The sequence below is a fragment of the Anticarsia gemmatalis genome, chromosome 15 (genome assembly GCF_050436995.1).
Source record: "Anticarsia gemmatalis isolate Benzon Research Colony breed Stoneville strain chromosome 15, ilAntGemm2 primary, whole genome shotgun sequence".
Taxonomy (NCBI): Eukaryota; Metazoa; Arthropoda; class Insecta; order Lepidoptera; family Erebidae; genus Anticarsia; species Anticarsia gemmatalis.
This window is the reverse complement of record NC_134759.1, coordinates 1,404,913-1,424,799: the sequence shown is the minus strand read 5'-3', so window position 1 is coordinate 1,424,799 and position 19,887 is coordinate 1,404,913. Positions and strand designations below refer to the sequence as shown.

Below are 19,887 nucleotides of genomic sequence, written 5' to 3'. Positions count from 1 at the left end.
GAGTACTTCGTTCATTCACAATTGTTGCCAAACGAACTCGAGAAAATAATACTAACTATTCACAAAGAAGCAGAATAATAAAAAATATTTATAATTTAATCTCAATAGTAGACTGGGGTTTGCTAACGATATATGGCATCAAAGTCGCCCCCTTATTGCATGGGACTAACATTGTTAAATGGCGAAACTTGGAATGAAAAAAATATGGAACAAACTCAGCCTACACACCTTTAGATATTTATGTATTTAAAATATATTGATATTATGTATGTATTCACAAATTGGCCGTATTTTCATACACTTATGACCCAATGTCATATAATACTTGGCATTTTCAATGAGCACGTGCGAGTTCGTATACGTACAAATGAATACGTCCGGCGGGACATACTCGTCGAATGATAGTAGTAGCATTGTCACGAAGAAGTTGCTATACTCAGGCCATTACAAACGTGCGAACTACGTCATCATCAAAAGAATCATAGGACACTGTGTAAGTGCAAGCGAGAGACTCCGATAAAATGACTTAGTTCGCACGTTTGAAATGGCCCGAGTATAAAAAGTACTATGATATGTTAAAGCGATCAATGAAAGACAGAGATGGAACTATAGTCATATAGGTCTATCTCGTTCTTACAGCGTTCTAAATATTTCATAGTACATGAAAAACATCACGAGTGAGATGATTTTTTTAAGGAATCTTTAAATTTAGTTGATAAGTTGCCTTATTTATTGTTAAAATTTGATTTGAAATTATATATGGTAGTAATTAAAACTTCGTTGTAGCGAAGTGCCAAACGTTTGAACGACTGTTAAATTGTTTTGTGCGGATATTCGCTTTATTTATATAAAGTTTGGTTAGTGAGCTTAACTTTATTGTTCGTGGATTTAAAACCAATTTAATGTGATGTTTGTATACTGTTTATACACATAGAAGGAAACCGGCCATGGAACTGGATGGCGCAGGCAATATTTCAAAGCTAGTTAAAATAACTATACGATACGATATACGATAAAATATGGTAATGTTTTACGTGGATGATAATTGACCAAACGTGAATAATTTTTCAGAAATAAGTTTTTTGAGTGTGAAAGATTCGCTCCCAAAGGTACAAAACTTCACATAAAATTGGTGTTATATCCAAATATCTTTATGAATCCAAAGATAATTGTGTAGCTGAATTCATTAATGATAATATTAAATCAATCAAGTTTATATAAAACAGAAGTATTTTCATAAAACTTAGTAATTTTGTAACTTTAGCAATATATTGTATTAAAATAATTTCTCTAACTGCCTTGATTTTGTTGTTAAATTGGTTTTTCTAGTCAAATTATTAAAATGTATTAATATTTTTAGATCATTCCGATTGGTATTCAAGTGGCAACACTGCACAAGTGCTGCCAGCTTGAAAAGTCATTTTTAAAACTAGCAACATTGATTAAAATAAATCAACCGAACGGATATGTTCTATTCAAAATCTTTAATAAGTTATTTTTTTTTTTATCACAATATTTAATTATAGATCTTATTTGTTTGTTTGTAAAGCTCATTTTGAATTGTGGAAACGATGTGAGGAATTGAGCAGTGTATGTATTCTAAGTATAAGATGTGTATTAAAAAAACAATATTTTGTATAGAGGAACTGATGTTGGTTTAGATGTCGTCAATAAACAATAACAGTGATTATATTGGTGTTTCATTCTATTGTTATCGTGTCGTCTCTTTCACTCTTAGCGCATGTCTTCTAAGATGGAAAGGGATAGAGGGGTGGGAGGGTTCAACTGTTCAGTGTTGTCTGCCACCATATTAAAATAACGACTTGAATTCAATTATTTATTTTATTAAATAGTAAATAATAAGTTTACAGCTAAGATCAATCTGTAGATAAATATTTCATGATATTATAATTGTATCTATACGTTATAATTTTTTGCGAATAGTCGAATTAAGCAGTAAAAAATCACAAATTAGTTAGGTTGTTCCTTTATACAAGTTGGTACAGCTTTGTAAGTCAGGTCATGGGTGCGTTTCCTTGGAAACTGAGCTCTACAGGACTGTCCGTAGCGGACCGTGAATAGACCAATGATACAAGGCTACGCTAGTTTTCGATTCTCAATGATTTTATGCGTTGCAGTTCGTACACGAGTCGCGTCGCTGACATTCGTCTCGGGACTGGATTTGTAAGGCTAGGTCCGTCGCTTGATGACTAAAATCATTGAGTATCTACCTGCTAGAGGCGTTGATTAGATTTTCATACAAAATTTATCGATAGCAAGCCGGTTGTCGAAAGTCTGCAGAGAATGGAGCTACAGATCCACTCTGCTCTACCGAGCTTAAACAGACCCTACTGCGTAAATTATTTGCAGTACCAATCAAAGTTTTAATAAATATTAAATATCGTTACTATAAATACTATTAATATAATAAAAGCTATAAAATATCTAATAAATAATATCATTTGTTTCAAGAGCAACCCATTTCGTTCTGCCAGTCCATGTGTCTTTTAGCCAAGTTCTTAGAGACAGGCTTCGTCTTCTCTATGGCTGTCAATATGTCTGACAAGTCTAGTTTGTCTTTACGGTTTTGTACGTTACCTGTAAAAGACACAAAAAAGACATTTTCAAACGTAATATCGTATTTATAGAGTGGTAACCGAGTGGTATAAGTTGGCTACCTCTCACAAGTGGTTGACGGTTCGAACCCGAGCCAACACACCAATGACTTTTCGAAGTTATTTGTTTATTAGAAATAATTATCACATGCTCTAACGATGCTGGAAAACTTGTATACCTAAAAATTTGTTTAATTATAGGTACATTTATTGAGGGCATACAAAGTCCAAGCTAGGTCTAGGCCTAACCCCTACCCCTCCCTCGAAGAAAGGACAGTAATGGGCTAAAACAAATGAAGTTTGAAAGACCTCACCTTTCCCTCCCATACTGGGCAGCATCTTCCTCACAGTGGACATGAGAGCCTCCTTGCACACGAGCTTGACATCACTGCCGGAGTACCCCTCGGTCTTCGCCGCCAGCTCCTTGAAGTCCACCTTGGGAAACAACTCGATGTTCTTCGCGTTGAGGTACGTTTCGAACAACTCTGCTCGCGTCTTCGAGTCAGGGAGGGGAATGAAGATACGCTTTTCAAGGCGTCGAAGCATTGCTGGATCTATTTCCCTGGAAAGTATTGCAACTCATTCAGACACCATATTCGTGAGATAGCGAGCTATCTAATAGATATAATAAACATTAATAATTACAATAATTTTGTTAAAAATCAAACGCGTTCACCAGCTTAAACTAAACGTACTCTAAATAAAGCCCTGAGCGCTTTATTTACTACTCGTTCAGACTAATATATTATAGAAGCTACGCTAGCATGAATTTTTAGCCAAAACTGTAGCCTGAAGCCCCATTAACTGACTACTCAATAGTCTAGCAAGATTAGGAAATATAATTGTAACATGCAAGCAATTCTTACCATGGCATATTAGAATTGGCCAGCAAAAATATAATTCCTTCTCTTCCTTCAATGCCATCGAGTTCGGTGAGGAGTTGTGCCTTTAGTCTTCGTGAGGCTTCGTGTTCTCCCGGCGCTGATCGGTCAGATGCGAGGGTTTCTACTTCGTCGATGAAGATTATTGACGGGGAGTAGTAGGATGCCATTTCGAAGAGAACCTTTAAAAACAATCAGAAAACCTATAAATGAGAATAAGATTTTTTTGTTGATAAAAGCTTTTGCATACATTAAAGTATTTTTTACTCAAAGGAAGTTTGATAAAATGACTTCAATCTATGCAAAAATATTTACTAAATACTACTTTTTGTACATATTTTGTCTCTAACCACTTTGTCACCATTGACAGAATGTGAAAATTATCTTCACATATTGCGTTGCTCATAAGATAAATATTAATTTTAATACAAAGCAATTAATACATATTTATTCCCTACCTTGATAATCTTCTCAGACTCCCCCCTCCACTTATTGACAATAGTGCTGCAGGACATATTGAAGAACGTACAGCAGCTCTCGCTAGCGACTGCTCGCGCTAGCATCGTCTTGCCAGTCCCGGGAGGACCGTGGAGAAGGACTCCTCGCCACGGCTCCAGAAGACCGGTGAACACTTCGGGGTATCTGATGATAATAGTAGGTAGTACACTTTTTGCGCCTAATTAATACGCGGATTAAATTTCAAGCTAGTTTTATACAAGAACAATTGCTAATGTAGAGCCAAAAATACTCCTATAGGATATTTTTGCTATTATATATTATGTTATCGTTAATATTTTAAGGACTTAAGCCTTACCCCTCCCTCATTACTGGAGGAGACTCTTGCCCAGTAGTGGGACAGTAATGCGTTAAATTTATTTATATGAACAGTTTACAATAATATAACCAGATTTAAACATTTCTTCCATCGACTTATTTAAAACCGGGGGTAACTCCAATTAATAATTAATCTTTGGTCAATGTTGAACTTACCGTACAGGATAAACAACAGACTCCATAAGTAGACTCTTGGCTGAGTTGAGTCCTTTCACATCATCCCAGGACACGGCCGCAGGTCTGATGATGTCCTGGTACAACAGTTCCACCAGCTGCTTCTTGTCTGGAGTTATGTTGGCCATGAACCCGGCCAGTGTCTTGCGATCTGTCGTTGGGAGCTTTTTGAGGTCGGGGTCTTCTTCCTAAAACAATGATATTGTGTTCTGAAAAGACCTGTGATGCCTAAAACCACTTATATCAAAATTTCTATCGTAAACATTGTTCGTAATGAACCAATTTCAAAATATTTTATATTAATATTATATTATTTAAATCTCTACCGCTAAATGTAGATCAGAAACCGGGGGTTATAGTTTCAATCTTGGCTGGCGAACATTCTACCACTGAATAGAAAAAAAAGTTTCTACATTAGAAGTATCTTCTCTGAACTAAAATATATAACAAAATCAGATGCAGAAGTCAATCATCATATCATATTTTATTACTATTTTAGTCCTCGTAACAGGCATTATATCACGAATGAAAGTGTTACATAATATACCTACTACCTATATAGTTAAGCTGAACAAGCCATATAAAGTTGTAAACAACACAACCCTGAGTTATGTCATGTCACTGGTGAGTTCTGGCTGAACGCCAGGGTGACGCTGCCATGGATAATCCAGGCCGTTTAAATTATAATAAAAATATATACGTGGTAGCACCTAATATACTACTCGTAATAAATACGGACGTTAAATGGCTGTACAATCATTTATTAAACGTAGAAGCTTTGGAAAAGAACTGGTAAATATAAAAATATTGATCTCAGTACGAACCGGTTTTTACGTAGTCAAATATCTTTATCTCATGAATAATCCTCACATTTTCGACAGCTGATAGCCGACGTATGTCCTGACGTATAGCCTTTAACAACACTTACGATTAGTATTGCTCTTGTATCGCGGAGATTTTTACGAACATACAAACAACGGATACAAAGAACAACCAGACTCGGAACAACTATACGTGATTGCACAAATAATTGTTCCATGTGGGAATCGAACCCACAATCTCCCGACGTAATGGTAGCAGCGTGGCGACTCTAACCGCTGCACCACGGAGTCAGTAAAAGATCTGACAGAATTAAAGCAATATAACAGAAATCGACCCCTTTAACAAAAATAACTTATACTTTCATATCATAAGATTAAATTTTGCCCCAAAATCAGTCATAAATGAGTTGGGTTAACTCAAGATCAATTTTAACACCACCTATAAATTAACCTCTGCAAAGATACCTTACCCTTATCTCACCTGAATGCAACCGTTCAAAAGGTCCTTTACCCTAATAGGGTATCAACCAATTACCTAATTACCCCTTTAAATTAAATCCCATTATCTACCATCAGGTTCCAATAAATATGTAATTATCCTCTGTGGTTTCGGTGGTTAATGGAACCGACTGCCGACCACGAAGGCTCGGGTATTTAACCCGGGTCGGTTAAAGTGACAAAGGTTTTTTTCTAATTTATGATTTAATATTTTTCAGTAGGTATTAGCCTGGAGTTTGGTTATGTGCCTATTAAATGGCAATAGACTAGACTTTTGTTACACAGGAATAACTCAGTGGGCACAGAGCTGTACGGCTGTATTTTCATACACTTTAGCTTGTAATTATTATAATGAAAATTTGTGAGTATGTATGTTTGTTACTCTCTGACGCAAAAACTGCTGAACGGATTTGGATGAAATTCGGTACACAGACAGTAGTTAGGTTAATAACCTAAATAAGCACTGAATTAAGATACTTTACTTTGGGAGATATTACTGTCACGAGATAAATGAACGAAATTCACGGGAAATAAATATATATATTAGCTTAGCCTTTGTTCCAAACTATATCGGAGTCGGCTTCCAGTCTTACCGGATGCACCTGGATGCTAGTGTTTTACATGGAGCGACTAATGGAGAAAATATATGAAATACAAAGCTATAATTCACCTTCGTGAGTCTAGTGACGGTGAAAGTAGAAGGTAGGTCGACGTCTTCCTTCTCGCAGACACACTCCACCACATGTTCAGTCTTCTGTCTCCCTCTGGTCTGAGGCCTGCGGATCGGCTGTCTCTCTTCCACTCTCTTGCAGAACTGGGGCTGTTTGTTGAACCGCATTAGGTAGTAACTGCAGTAGTCCTGGAAACAAAATTTGATAGGTTTATTCCCTGTTTATTCTAGGCCAGATTCATGGTTATTCTAAACATTTCCCATGGTCAAAAATATTTTTAGAAGTAAGCTAACTCCTTAAAACAAAAACGTAACGCGTAACCCAAAGTTTATTACGCAAGGGAAAAATGTATTAGATAAGATGCTACTGACAAAATAATACACAAGTAATACAACTTTATACGAATATAAATAAATAATACCTTTTAAAAAACTTTTCTTTAACCATTTAGTAGCCAAGTACAATAAACTTTTACTTTAACAAAATAAGTATATCAGCCGCTAAAGAGAAAGAAAGAGAGAGATCTACCTATAAAATACGCACAACATTAACCAAATCAACAAGCATTCATTGCAAAAACAATGTCCTAAGAACACCCCTATCCACCATATTCCCCAAACCAAATCTTTCTTAAACAAAAGTGCCTCAATACCATCAATAATACGATAACACCATAACAGTACACGTCCCTGTTTCTATGGGGAAGTGCAAGTGGGCCAATGAGAGTGTTACGCAAACGTGACGTCACTGGCGTCGGCCAGTCTCCCGCGCGAGGCAACTGTCCAACTGTCTTACTATACCACTGTACTAGTAAACATATTGTTTTTATTATGAATGTAGAATATAGAGCTACAATTATACGTGCTCATAAAATGTGGTGCTTAATAGCATGCTTAACACGAGCGTAATAGTAAAAGTGAAATTATTTTAAATTTCTTTAAAGACAACTGTGCAATTCTTAGTGCGAAAAATTGCTCTTGCGTCAGGGGGACTTTTACAAACATACAAACACCGGTCACAAAGTACAACCAGACCCGCAACTAATGGTAGCGGCGTGGCGACCCACTGTGCCACGGAGTCAGATGGATTATATTTGACAGCAAGTCCATAATTACGCAAAAAAAATAAGTATATATTTTTTTGTAATTGCCTGCGGATAGTTACAAAATTTTCAAGGTATGTTTATCAAAAATCCTGTCGCAAAATTTGAAATCTACTAACAATATAACCCACACACAACCTGCAACTAGTTACGAGTTTTGACCGACAGGAACGCGAAAAAAGCGAGCAACTTTACAACAATCTGCAAATTAAAAAAAGGTTTGAATATTGTTAACGTTGTCGAATTCCAGTGCAGTGAGTGAGTGCGAGCGTAATTAAAATACCTCCGCACTCCGAGTGTCGACACTCCAACACACTCACATCGGTTCACAAGTCGACAGGGACGTGTTACTATGTCGTTAAAGCCGGTATATAAGTGGAACAGGGGGTTTGTCCTTGCTAATACGAGGTACCTACAAGTATTTTTGTAATTGTTATACGCAAAGGTAGGAAAGAGCATCGAATAAAACCAATTTTTCGCTCTGTGTATTTTTTTTCTGAATTGAAGAATTGCTGTTGTATTGCGGGGACTTTTAAAAACAAACAACAACGGACACAAAGTACAACGAGACCCGAAACAATTATTTGTGGATTGCACTAATAATTGCTCCGTGTGGGAATCGAACTTACGACGCAATGGTATCGGCGTGGCGATTTAAAACACTGCGCCACAAAGGCAGTCTAATTTCAGTCTTGAATTAAACAGGTTTTTAACCAATTACTGGGCACTTAATCAATGCTTAATAGAGAATATTTTAATTTTTTTCAACACCTGGGAACTTTGCATGCCCTCAATAAATGTATTAAACAAATTTTAGGCATGCAAGGTTTCCTCACGATGTTTTCCTTCACCGTTGGAGCATGTCACAATTATTTCTAATACACACATAACTTCGAAAAGTCATTGGTGTGTTGCCTTGGGTTCGAACCTGCGACGACTTCCGTGGGAGGTGTCAACTTATACCACTCGGCTATCACTGCCTGAAAATTACATATCGGTAAAATTCTTTCAAACATTTGGGTCGCCTAGGTATTTTGTACAGTAGGACAAACGTCTAGTGTCATAGGTCGTTAGTCTAGATTCCGTCTGAGCTAGTCTAAGACATTATATAATGATATTTAAGAGGCTTTGTACGACTTAATTACTGCGCGTTTCGTTAGGTAACCTTGGAAGAATAATTATGTTATTTAGGCAAACGTGTCACCTAAAAGCGATAAAAGTCTTAGAACCTATTTAATATTGATTAATTTAACTATTAGATAACGTATCACTGTATTTATTTGACACTCTAATATTAATTCTCTTATTTCTAAACTGTCACAGCGCCTTTTAATTTTCTAGTCACAAAAAAATAATTTACTGTTCCGTCAGTACGGTAGTTCGTAAATCTATACTAATATTATAAAGCTGAAGAGTTTGTTTGTTTCGTTTGTTTGTTTGTTTGTTTGAACGCGCTAATCTCAGGAACTACTGGTCCGATTTGAAAAATTCTTTCGGTGTTAGATATCCCATTTATCGAGGAAGGCTATAGGTTATATAACATCACGCTACGGTCATTAGGAGCGGAGTAGCAACGAAAAAGGTTACAAAAACGGGGAAAATTTTTACACATTCTCTTAGGTGACGCAAGCGAAGTTGCGCGGGTCAGCTAGTAAGTAATATCTCTACTTAATTTTGTTTAATCGCAGTTAAACAGTCGACTTGTAATCGTTATTGACAATTCTCTGTTAAATGTAAAGATATTTTGTGTTACCAATTTGTGTTCCTAGGCATTTGGTTTTTGACGTTATTGAGAGTAAGTAATCAACCAGAGCAAATTGATTATTAAAAGGTCATCATAACAACTATTATTCTGACAGTAATACTAAGTTTACTTATAAAATAAGTATCCAACCTTCGAAACCAGTTTTTTTGCTAACATTACCAAACACGAACTACATACTATTACATACATACATACATACATACATACAAATGTGTAACCTCTCCGTTTTCGCAGTAACACGGTAACATGCGATCAACACGCACATTCCTACAACTTTTCCTTCGCGTCGCGACGTTTCAAACTGTTCATTTCGACTGAGACTCGCTCGTACGAGTTCACGAGTTATTTGCACGTTAGTAAATTTCACTGTGAAATTTACAGGAATTCCGACTTTCATATGGAAGTTGAAGGTTTTGTTTTTCATTCCTACTATTACAAATACAAAATCCTGTTTTTCTGCCTAAGTTGCGCATTGGTTTAAGTCACCACGCCAAAACTCGGAGGTCGTGGGTTCGATTCCCACACGGAGCACTGGTTGTGCTATGTGTCCGTTGTTTGTGAAAGTTCCCGCGACACAAGAGCAATTCTTTGTGCGGTAGTTGTCATAAAAAAAAAAGATTGCTCTCGTGTCGCGGGACTGTTAGAAACATTCAAACAACGGACACGAAATACAACCACACCTAATGTATGACTATGAATAACACAAATATTTGCTCCGTGTAGGTATCGAACTGGACACACTTGTAGCGTGGCGACCACTTTAACCACTGCGTCACGAAGGCCGTCAAATTACGTAACCCTTACTTCGCTCGATTTGTTAAAAAAACCGCTCAATCACGTACAAACATCGTCAACATACAAAAAAACATACAAACTATTTACATATACATGGTTTATTCCCTCATTTACATTGCGCATTCTCATCGCTCAGCGTTTTGATTGAGCGCGCGACCCTATTTAGTTGCGATCGGAAATTGAGCGGGAACCAAACCTGTTATACAAACGCTTTACATATGAAATGAAGTGCTTTCAAATCGTGATATAGATGGTGAGCGGGTGAATTTGAAGTTTATATTCGTGTATTTTTTTGGAAGTTAGGATAAAATTGCTTTGGTGTTTCGATATTTTATAGAGTTACGTTATTTTATCCCAACTTACGTAATGATTACGAGACGTCGTGCATATTTACCGAGATTATCTGTGTACATCATATATAAAAATTATACTGCATTAAAGAAATAAATCTTAAAGTAGGTTCTAGAAAAGCTAAAAAGTTTCACGCTAAACAAAGGTTTCATACCTATCATTATTTTCTGTAGTCGGGTGGTGTGGCAAGTTGGCTACGATTCGTAGCTTAATTGCTACGGCGTAGACCCCGTACACTTAACCGATAATAATATATTGTGCCTCTACACTTACTACATTGTAACAGACACTTTCCTAAGCAGTGTAATAAGTACAATATCTCCTAATTGAAATATATTTGACACACATAAAATACACGCTTAACAAAAAAAATTGGTAAACCATCAGTTTTAATCTTACGTCGAAACACTTATAACTACGAAAATTATGAATTTGTATTTCCTTTTTTATTCTATTCATCAGAATTTATAAGATTTCTCCATATCCTATACATTTAAAGATACTCGGCTACAGCAACCTACCGAAAACACTTTCGTACTGTCTATGGTAGTATAGCGCGGGTAGGATGTTCCATCACATGTATTATGCAGGGTACCTTTATATTTGTTACGCCGCCGTCACCGCAACTCACGTCCTCACCTGTTGGCCTAGTGGCTGTGAGATGTTGTGGGACTGTGTGTTGCTGAGGGGTTGTCTTTCACGTAATCAAGGAGTAAGTTAAGGGGCCACGTAGGTCAGGGGGTAAGCCCGTAAGTGGTAAGATGATGTGTGAGTGTGAGGGATAATATTGAATGACGATTAAATTAATTTATAATGCTTATGGAGACTGGGGATGCCCCAACGGGTTTTTTTCAAGCTTGTTTTTGTGTCCCACTCCATTCAAAACAAATTATTTTAAGGGGCGTAAGAACGAAAGACTAAATTGTTATTGTAAAGGTATGCAATTGCGAGGATGTGCCGTAAAATGCCGTTTATACAGGCCATGTTCTCATGCACTCGCTTCGCTTCGTATATGAAAATATGTACCCACCTTGTCAGGCATTATTAAGAGCTTTTACTCATGCCTCTCAGTCTGTTTCCACCTCTATAAGCTACATTGACCACGAGACCTTCAGATCTACAAGTTTATAGGCAACTAAAATCACAATTCACAATACAGCGTTTGGCAACGAACGTAGCCTTGTCCTAAAGCCTCCAAATGATACCTAACGACATTTTATACAAAAAGCCGACTGTAAAATTACTTATAAGAAAACAGATTTTGTTCGTGGCTTCTACACAAAACCGGATAGCGAAAAATAATGAAATTTCGGAAAAAAATTGCCAATCTTTTTCAGGGATTTGTCGGGAAGAATGAGATAGCCGCAGGATAGGTTTAATGATTACAAAGTATGTGATTTTGTTGAAATACAAAAAAAATAACTCATTATTGCCCCACTGCTGTGCAAGGGTCCCGGAATGAGGGAGTGGTTAGGCCTTGAGTCCGCTACACTGACCAGGAACGGGTTGTAGAATTGGCAGTAGAATTTGCATTCCTTCAATAACGTAACCGGTTAACCGTGGGAGCGGCTAGCCATGCAGTTACAGTCTCATACGCACTTACTTGCCTTACAAATAATGGCAGTTGGGTGGTGGTTCACAGGTAGTTGCATATTAAACTATAACCGTGCGGCTAACTGCTATTGCGTAAAGGGACTTAGGCATGCGAGGTTTCATCGCAAAGTACTCCTTCTCTACTAGACTTTGCTAGTACCACCAAAACACAAAATATTTTTTAACATCACAAAGCCTGCAACCACAAACTCTGCAAATTTACACACGACACAACAATTAAAACATATCAACGTATTCAATCGCTCCACTAGTCCACATACGACAAGGCCACACGTGACGCACACGCGACGAGGCCGCGACGAGCACGCGACGACGTCGACACGACAGCGACACGTCACCCGCATCACGTACAATTACACGAACTAGTGAACTGTGTACGTCACTTGATTGTGGTAAAAAGTATTTGTTTTTTCTGTATGATGGTTAGATGGTTACTATGCAATGTCTTATGTAAGTACTGGGTCGTGGGTTCGATACCTAGACATGTTATTTGTTATAAGATGCTGTTTCGAACTTTATTGTCTTCATGTCTATTGTTTGTGCTCCTGCCTGTATAGATCAGCAGTAGAAAATAGAGTCTGAGGTACTTACTCACTTATTATGGAAATCTGCTATAATTAAATATCTTAACACACACGCACACACAGTCAGAACATTATTACACATATTCTAAACCGTGTCGTCGTTTAAATTTATTTGTGCTGACTATAAAACCAGCCCAATTAACAACCAACTCTGTAACATAGAAAGCAGCTTACATCTTACAACTTATTCTATGTGACTAACTACGAAACACAAAGTCGCCTTTACCGTGACCAGCACTCACCGGACACACGTGTTTCAATTATCCAATGAACGGATACAGTCACTCGACCGCTCGGCCGGTACGACTATTTCGACTAACGTTGTATTTGTATCGACTAGTCTGTGGTTAACTGCGATTGATTGGTGTATTGACTGGTTGAATTTATAGTTGGTTTGAGGTTGTAAATTGAAATGTGTAAGCGCTGTAGTTCAGGTGCTGCCTTTATCAATGGATATTGAAGGTTCGATTTCCAAAGTAATGAAAAAGTGTTTTCAAAACAATGATTGCTATTAATAAAGCCAGCTATTGAGACGGTTTGAAACTAACCACATGATATTCTCTTTCTCTTATTTACTCTCTCTTTATGTTAGTTAAAATTATTGTACTTATTCCTGTTGTTGGTTAAAAAGATATCCAAAGTATGTATATATATTTTTGGTTTGGTTTCCAATAGTTTTAACTCACTTCACGTATCATATTTTTTTGTATTCCATCTATTGCTACTTTATTTCTTTACCTACAATAACTGAACGAAAGAAAAAATCTTAAACGAAATACATAAATTATTTTACACAATATACAAACACTAGCTAACAGATTGGCTGAGTGTTCCCACTGACAGCGATACTAATCGCATGTCAGCTGACCATTACGCGTTGTACACGAAGCGAATTAGTTTCAAACTGATAAATAATACAATGTATTGTGTTGTGTGAGTGATATACGTGACTAATTGTTATTTGTTTAATGATAACAAGCTAATACGCGCGTAATACTGCCTTTGTAGTAGTCTTACTGACTACCGATCACGAGGTTTCAGGTTCGATTCTCGTGTCCTGCAAAAAGTTCTACTAGACTTTACTTTAAAGTCTATTTGTAAATAAGACAACTCACACACTTGTGATAACAAACTAAGCAGAGCTTGTTCTATGGTTACCAAATAACTGATAAACATACTTATATACTTCTAAATACATACTTAATATAGACAAATTGACAATCAGGCTCAGAAAAGATACTCGTGCTCATCACACAAATAATTGTCTCAGGTGAGTTTCGAACCCAACACACCCAACCGTTTTTTCAATCAAAGTATGCATCAAACAAGCATCAAAGCCAAAAATTCAAGAGACTACATAATATTTCTATAACCTAGATCTCCAGTAACCTCCCGAGATAGTCGTGAAAGGCTTTTTAGAGGCGTTAACGAGGCTGGCACGAGGCCACCGGTCTAGTAAAGTATGACATTATTCAATGGACGAGCGTACTTTGATACTGTTGCCCTGTTGGCCTTCTCCAGGGAATGCACTTGCAAGCTACGGAGTTTTACGGACACAGATAATTACGTTGAACATGCTTGGGTATTTGTAAAGTGACCAAATAACATTAAGAAAAAGTTTGTCCAAGTTTTAGGGTGAGTTTTGTATTTTATAAAGATGTTAACTTTCGAGTTATTAGGTTCTGTATTAAGATCAATTTATGAAGTCTTGAATAAAAATATCAAGGTACAGGCACAATTTTAATATATTGTATACTGGGTTCAATTAATTAGGACCAATTGTGCGATCCACAAATAATTGTTTCGGGTCTGGTTGTACTATGTCTCCGTTGTTTGTATGTTTGTAAAAGTCCCCGCGACACAATAGCAATTCTTATGCGGGAGTTGTTCTTAAAAAAATTGTATCATAAATACCAAGTGTAGCAGTTACGAAGCAACATTTTAAAATATTTTTAATAGTACCATATCTTAAACTAGCATATTTTTGTTTATACACTATTACATATAGTTGAGATCTAATTTAAATTCCTATTTTAGAAGCATAAAAATTCTTATTTCATTTAATAACTACTATGAACATAGTAATATAACACACTATAAAACTCTACATTTTGCGCAACATAATACGATCATTATCCCGCTAAAGAAACAGCGCTAGGTCCGTGGGTCGTAAATTTTAACGGGCCATTATAATTGTTGTAAATCACGGTGAAACGTGGCAAAACGTGGCTGATCGTGGCACAACGGATCACTGAGGAAACGAATGTGTGCACCGAGGTTATAAAAGTGAGATATACACTGTCGGAGCGACGGTGTCTGACGGTGTACACACGGGAATGCTTTTGTAAAGCTAGATATACATTTACTGTAGATCCAATGTAGCATTTGTGTTTTAAGTAATTTAGAAGGCTTTTATTCAAAGTTGCCGAAAGATCTTTTGACTGTCGTAGCAACCTTTTACGTGTTCTCCGAGGCACGGAGACCAGTCATCTAAGACCGTGCTAAGATTGCTTAATCCACAGATCGTATGCCGACGGGTGAGCATCTTTACAACAAGAGGATAGTGAGTGCTTAAAAAAGAAAAAAACCCTGACTGATATACGTTGTAGGTACCTACAAAACAATAAACGCCTGAAAACTATTTTATCTATATTTTAAAGCTATTACTTCAATATCTAAAAGATGAGATCACCTTGAAAACTAATAGCAACATGGAGATGGAACCCCGTAATTTTTACAAAGAAATGACGTCACTATTGTGTAAAAGACTGTACACTGTACAGTGTATAACACGCGTTATGTAACGTTACTAAATATGTTTTATGTGTTGTCTCATTGTTTTTGTTAACAATACCCACGGAAATGTTGAAGCAACGTCTTTTTACGTAACGATAAAATTAGTTTTATGATAAAGATGTTCACATTGTTCACCTAGTTATATACTTGTACGTTATTTTAAAGTTTGGGATTCTTGTAGAAAATATTTTTTTCTCGTTTTTGCTAAATCTATACTAATATTATAAAGCTGAAGAGTTTGTTTGTTTGTTTGTTTGTTTGAACGCACTAATCTCGGGAACTACTGGTCCGATTTGAAAAATTATTTCAGTGTTAGATAGCCCAATTATCGAGGAAGGCTATAGGCTATATATCATCACGCTACGACCAATAGGAGCAGAGTACCAGTAAAAAATGTTACAAAAACGGAGAAAATTATTATTCTCTTATGTGACGCAAACGAAGTTGCGCGGGTCAGCTAGTCTGAAATAACACTAGACAGCCATTTTTGAAAAGAAATGATCTAAATCTAAATAAAAAACAATATTCAAATGCGAGTCGGACAGACGTACAGAAAGACAGCGAAGGCTTAATAATATGGTTCGGTCTTTTCCTTTTAGGTACGGAACCCCAAAAAGGAAAGTTTATGGGGTAAATTGTTTACGGCGTATTTATTTGCATTTTTCCTAAAAATTATAGTTTAGAGAATTCCCATTAATTCAGTTATCTTACCTGCAATATAATATCCAGGTCGATATTATCGCAGAGCTCATACTCCCCAGTGAGGGCGGCTTCAGAGCTGAACGTCTCGGCTGCGTGGAAGTAGCCCTCCTGCTTCAAGTAGCCCAGCACTAAGTACTTTAGGATACGCTTGCGAGCACGGAATAGGGCTTCTTTCTGAAAGTTTCAGTCTGTATGAGTAAAGCTAAACATTGTGGTTATCAAACCGCAGAGTAAGGGCACGTTTCCACTAAACAACTTACTGTCGTAACGATCGAAATCGTGGCGTTCTATGTATGTGAACACCTCCATTTAAACATATAAGCCACGACACTTAATACTACACGATTACCTGTCGTCACGACAAAGTGGGAAGGCGCCCTAAGGGTCGTAGGTTCAACTCACATCTATCTCTCTATTTAAACTACTTAAGAGCAATACGGAATAAGTAAGTACGCAAGTAAGTTCGGTACTTAATAGTATTTCTTGGTATGCAGATAGGTCCCTTCTTCTTATCGTGACTGTTATCTCAATTGACAACAACCGGGACCGACCTTTTACGTGCCTTCCGAAGCACGGAGACGCCCGTGAATGTGGTGCCCTATTTGCCTCATGTATTAACGATGTCATTCGACAATCTAGTTGGAAACTTTCTTGCTAGTTTTAACGGATATCGAATATCTAAATGCATTTAAACCATCGTTCAGCTCCAATACTACTATATACTACGCGGCTACCCATCTACAGGAAGTCCACGCCCAAGGTTGCTTAACCCACTGATCGTTTCTAGTGAGGGCAACTGGCTACAAGCGTTGAATAGACCTATTTCCTCATATAGAAAGTACAAAAAATATCGTACGAATATGTTTTGGATCTCTGCCCACCCTTTTTACGGTGGCCTCGAAGCCGTTCTAGTTTCCTATGAGGATAAATGCTCTTCCATTTGTCCATGCGTCGATAAGTAACAGGAAAATTGTGGCAACAGTGAAATGGAATAGTAAATGAACGTTATTTAATTCTGATAACAGATTTTGTATAAAGCTTTTGCTTAGACATGAATTTGTTGCTTAAATAAGAGTTGTTTCAATATTTAGATATGCTTTCTGCTAGCTTCTGCCCGTGACTGCGGCCGTGTGAAAAGATTTCTCGGGGTAAAAAGTACCCAATGTGCTAATCCAGGTTATAAGCTATCAGTATACAAAATTTTATTAAATTCCGTCCCCTAGTTACTTTGTGAAAGCGTAACAAACATACATCCATACTGATAAACTTTCCTATTCACAATGTTAGTAGGATAGGATAGAAACCTGAGTTATTTTGTTTCGTCTTTGGTAAAAGACTCGCCCCTATAAAACTTGGGTCTAACATTACATGGCGAATTGTGGGAGTATTTTATATACCTCTACCTACACTTTCAGATATAAGAGGCTTGATGTTATGTATGTTTGTAAATAAACCTACTAGGGCATACACGACACTTTTTTTAGACAACTCTCGCACTAAGAATTGCTCTTGCGTCGCGGGGACTTTTACAAACATACATACAACGGACACAAAGCACAACCAGACCCGAAACAATTATTTGTAGATCGCACAAATAGTTGTCCCGTGTGGGAATTGAACCCACAACTTCCTGACGCAATGGTTGCGGCGTGGTGACCTAAACCACTGAGCCACGGAGGCAGTCAAACACTCGAATTTTATTAAATTACCTACCTTTTGAGTATAACAGGAGCTATGTTAAATGATTATTTCGAAATGTTTTTACTGTTACATAATATTATCTTCGAACATAAGGAAAAACAGTTTATTAGATCGAGCCACAGAGGGAAAATTTGTTTGAACGAAAAACGCACACAACTATAAATCATATTAAGTGTCTCAGGGAGAGTCTGGGAGACCGAGTGGCGCCAAAGAACAATGATTCATATACTATGACCTAATTAAAATCGAAGTATATGGGCGTAGTACTCGTAACCGGTGGTCCTGTATGACAAGATGCATGGTTGTGAGGCAAAGGAAGTTTGTAAGGATCGTACCAAGTGGCGTTCTTTGGTCTCTGCCGACCCCTATGGGAAAGATGCGTAAAATTATATACGTATGTATAGAATCTATTAAAGCTAGCGTGACCTGGTAACTTTTGTGATTATTTCGTCATCCTTAGCAAGTCTACGCAATTTGTGACAATTGGGTGATACTCCATAGATCTGATAGGAGTTAAGAGAGACCAAACAGTCACGGTACGAATTTGTATCAAATGTGGCACTATCTGTTTTCATATTGTGTATTTTGTCACCTCTATGTTTAAAAGGACAATATTGTGTTGTTTTCATTATCATACACAGCCCAATTCAACTCACTACTCTGCACTGAACTGCGCTTAGTAACCCCAAAGCACTGCTAAGAAATTCGCTTATATTCAGACAAATACTCAAACGGAAACGAAGTGCATTTGGCTCAAAAACATTGATTTTAATACCGCAATCGAACACAACAACTTGCCAAGACTTAAATTAGCATTGAGCGTTTCTTTCTAGGCCATTAGTGCATCTGAACAATAATAATATAAGCAAACCCAGGTTAAGAAACTTCGAGTCGAACAATATAGTAGAGCCTTGGATGCAAGGTTCGCGGCTGGCATAGGTACACTAAAACCAGGTTTTGGAACATAATTTGACCCTTTTTTACCCAATGGTGGCCTGTTTGAAACAGCAACTACTTTACTTTAGAAATATAAATAATTTTTAATTACAATCATGACAAATCGTGCGTGCTCTTTACTAAGTTGTCAGCCTATAGTATTTATTACATAACTTACACTTTCAAGTTTCTTAAGATGACTCATAGGAGTTTTAAAACCTGCCATTTGTCACAAAATTACTTTAAAATTCACTAATAAATATTGTAAAAAACGCAGCTCGCATTGACACAGACTATTCAATTGGTTGCTATGGTAACCAGGGTTGCTAGTTTATCGGTTGCTTAGTAACCACGTGAAGCTTCAAAGAGGTCAAATGTTTAGGTGAATATTTAATAATTCACCCCCTCCACCCTCTTTCACCCCTGTCGTAATTGTCATGTAGGGTAGCGCCCTAAGAAATTAGTGAATTAATTTCGATTTTGTTACAATGATTGGTTTGTAAATATTAAATGGATGTATTGGATTCGTGTCCTTTCGACCTTAAACTATTATTATAGTAGACGTAAATGGGCATTTTAAATGAACCTAAATCACAATAGAATTTGTAAGTAAATCATAGTTACAACGGTTCGTCAGTTCTATGTTTTCCTCCAGCTTAAATATTCAATTATAATTATTAGTATTTGGTTTATTACTTACCGTAAATAATCACGCTTTTTTCCTTGGTGGCAAAGACCAAACAACGATATGCTACGATGCTCAAAGAGTTATATTTGCTTCATTCATATTCATAAAGTATCTTATCATATAGAACTGCCGGTTACGAGTACTACGCACAAGATTAAAAAAAACATTACTTATATGATCTGTGTATTTATGACATCACTTAAAATAATCTACTTCTGCTATCTTGCACAATTCTTAAACAATATGCAAAAAAAACTAACAAAAAAAATCAAAGAAAAAAAAGAGGGTAGTTTTAAAAACGGAGTTAATTGTGTGCAGTCGGAGGTCGCAATGCTTTTGATGTGTCCCGAGAGGTTCTC

At 36.9% G+C, this 19,887-nt stretch overlaps 1 protein-coding gene across 1 annotated transcript; it reads right to left on the bottom strand.

Moving 5' to 3' along the window:
* Positions 1-1,932: 1,932 nt before the first annotated feature.
* On the bottom strand, positions 1,933-19,142 carry LOC142978885 (katanin p60 ATPase-containing subunit A-like 2). Its single transcript, XM_076123490.1, has 8 exons — positions 19,019-19,142; positions 16,213-16,377; positions 6,494-6,682; positions 4,487-4,692; positions 3,955-4,138; positions 3,482-3,678; positions 2,930-3,177; positions 1,933-2,598 (listed from the first exon to the last, which is right to left on the bottom strand). The coding sequence occupies exons 1-8, from the start codon at positions 19,064-19,066 to the stop codon at positions 2,468-2,470; spliced, it is 1,368 nt and encodes a 455-aa protein (XP_075979605.1). The 5' UTR covers positions 19,067-19,142; the 3' UTR covers positions 1,933-2,467.
* Positions 19,143-19,887: the final 745 nt, after the last annotated feature.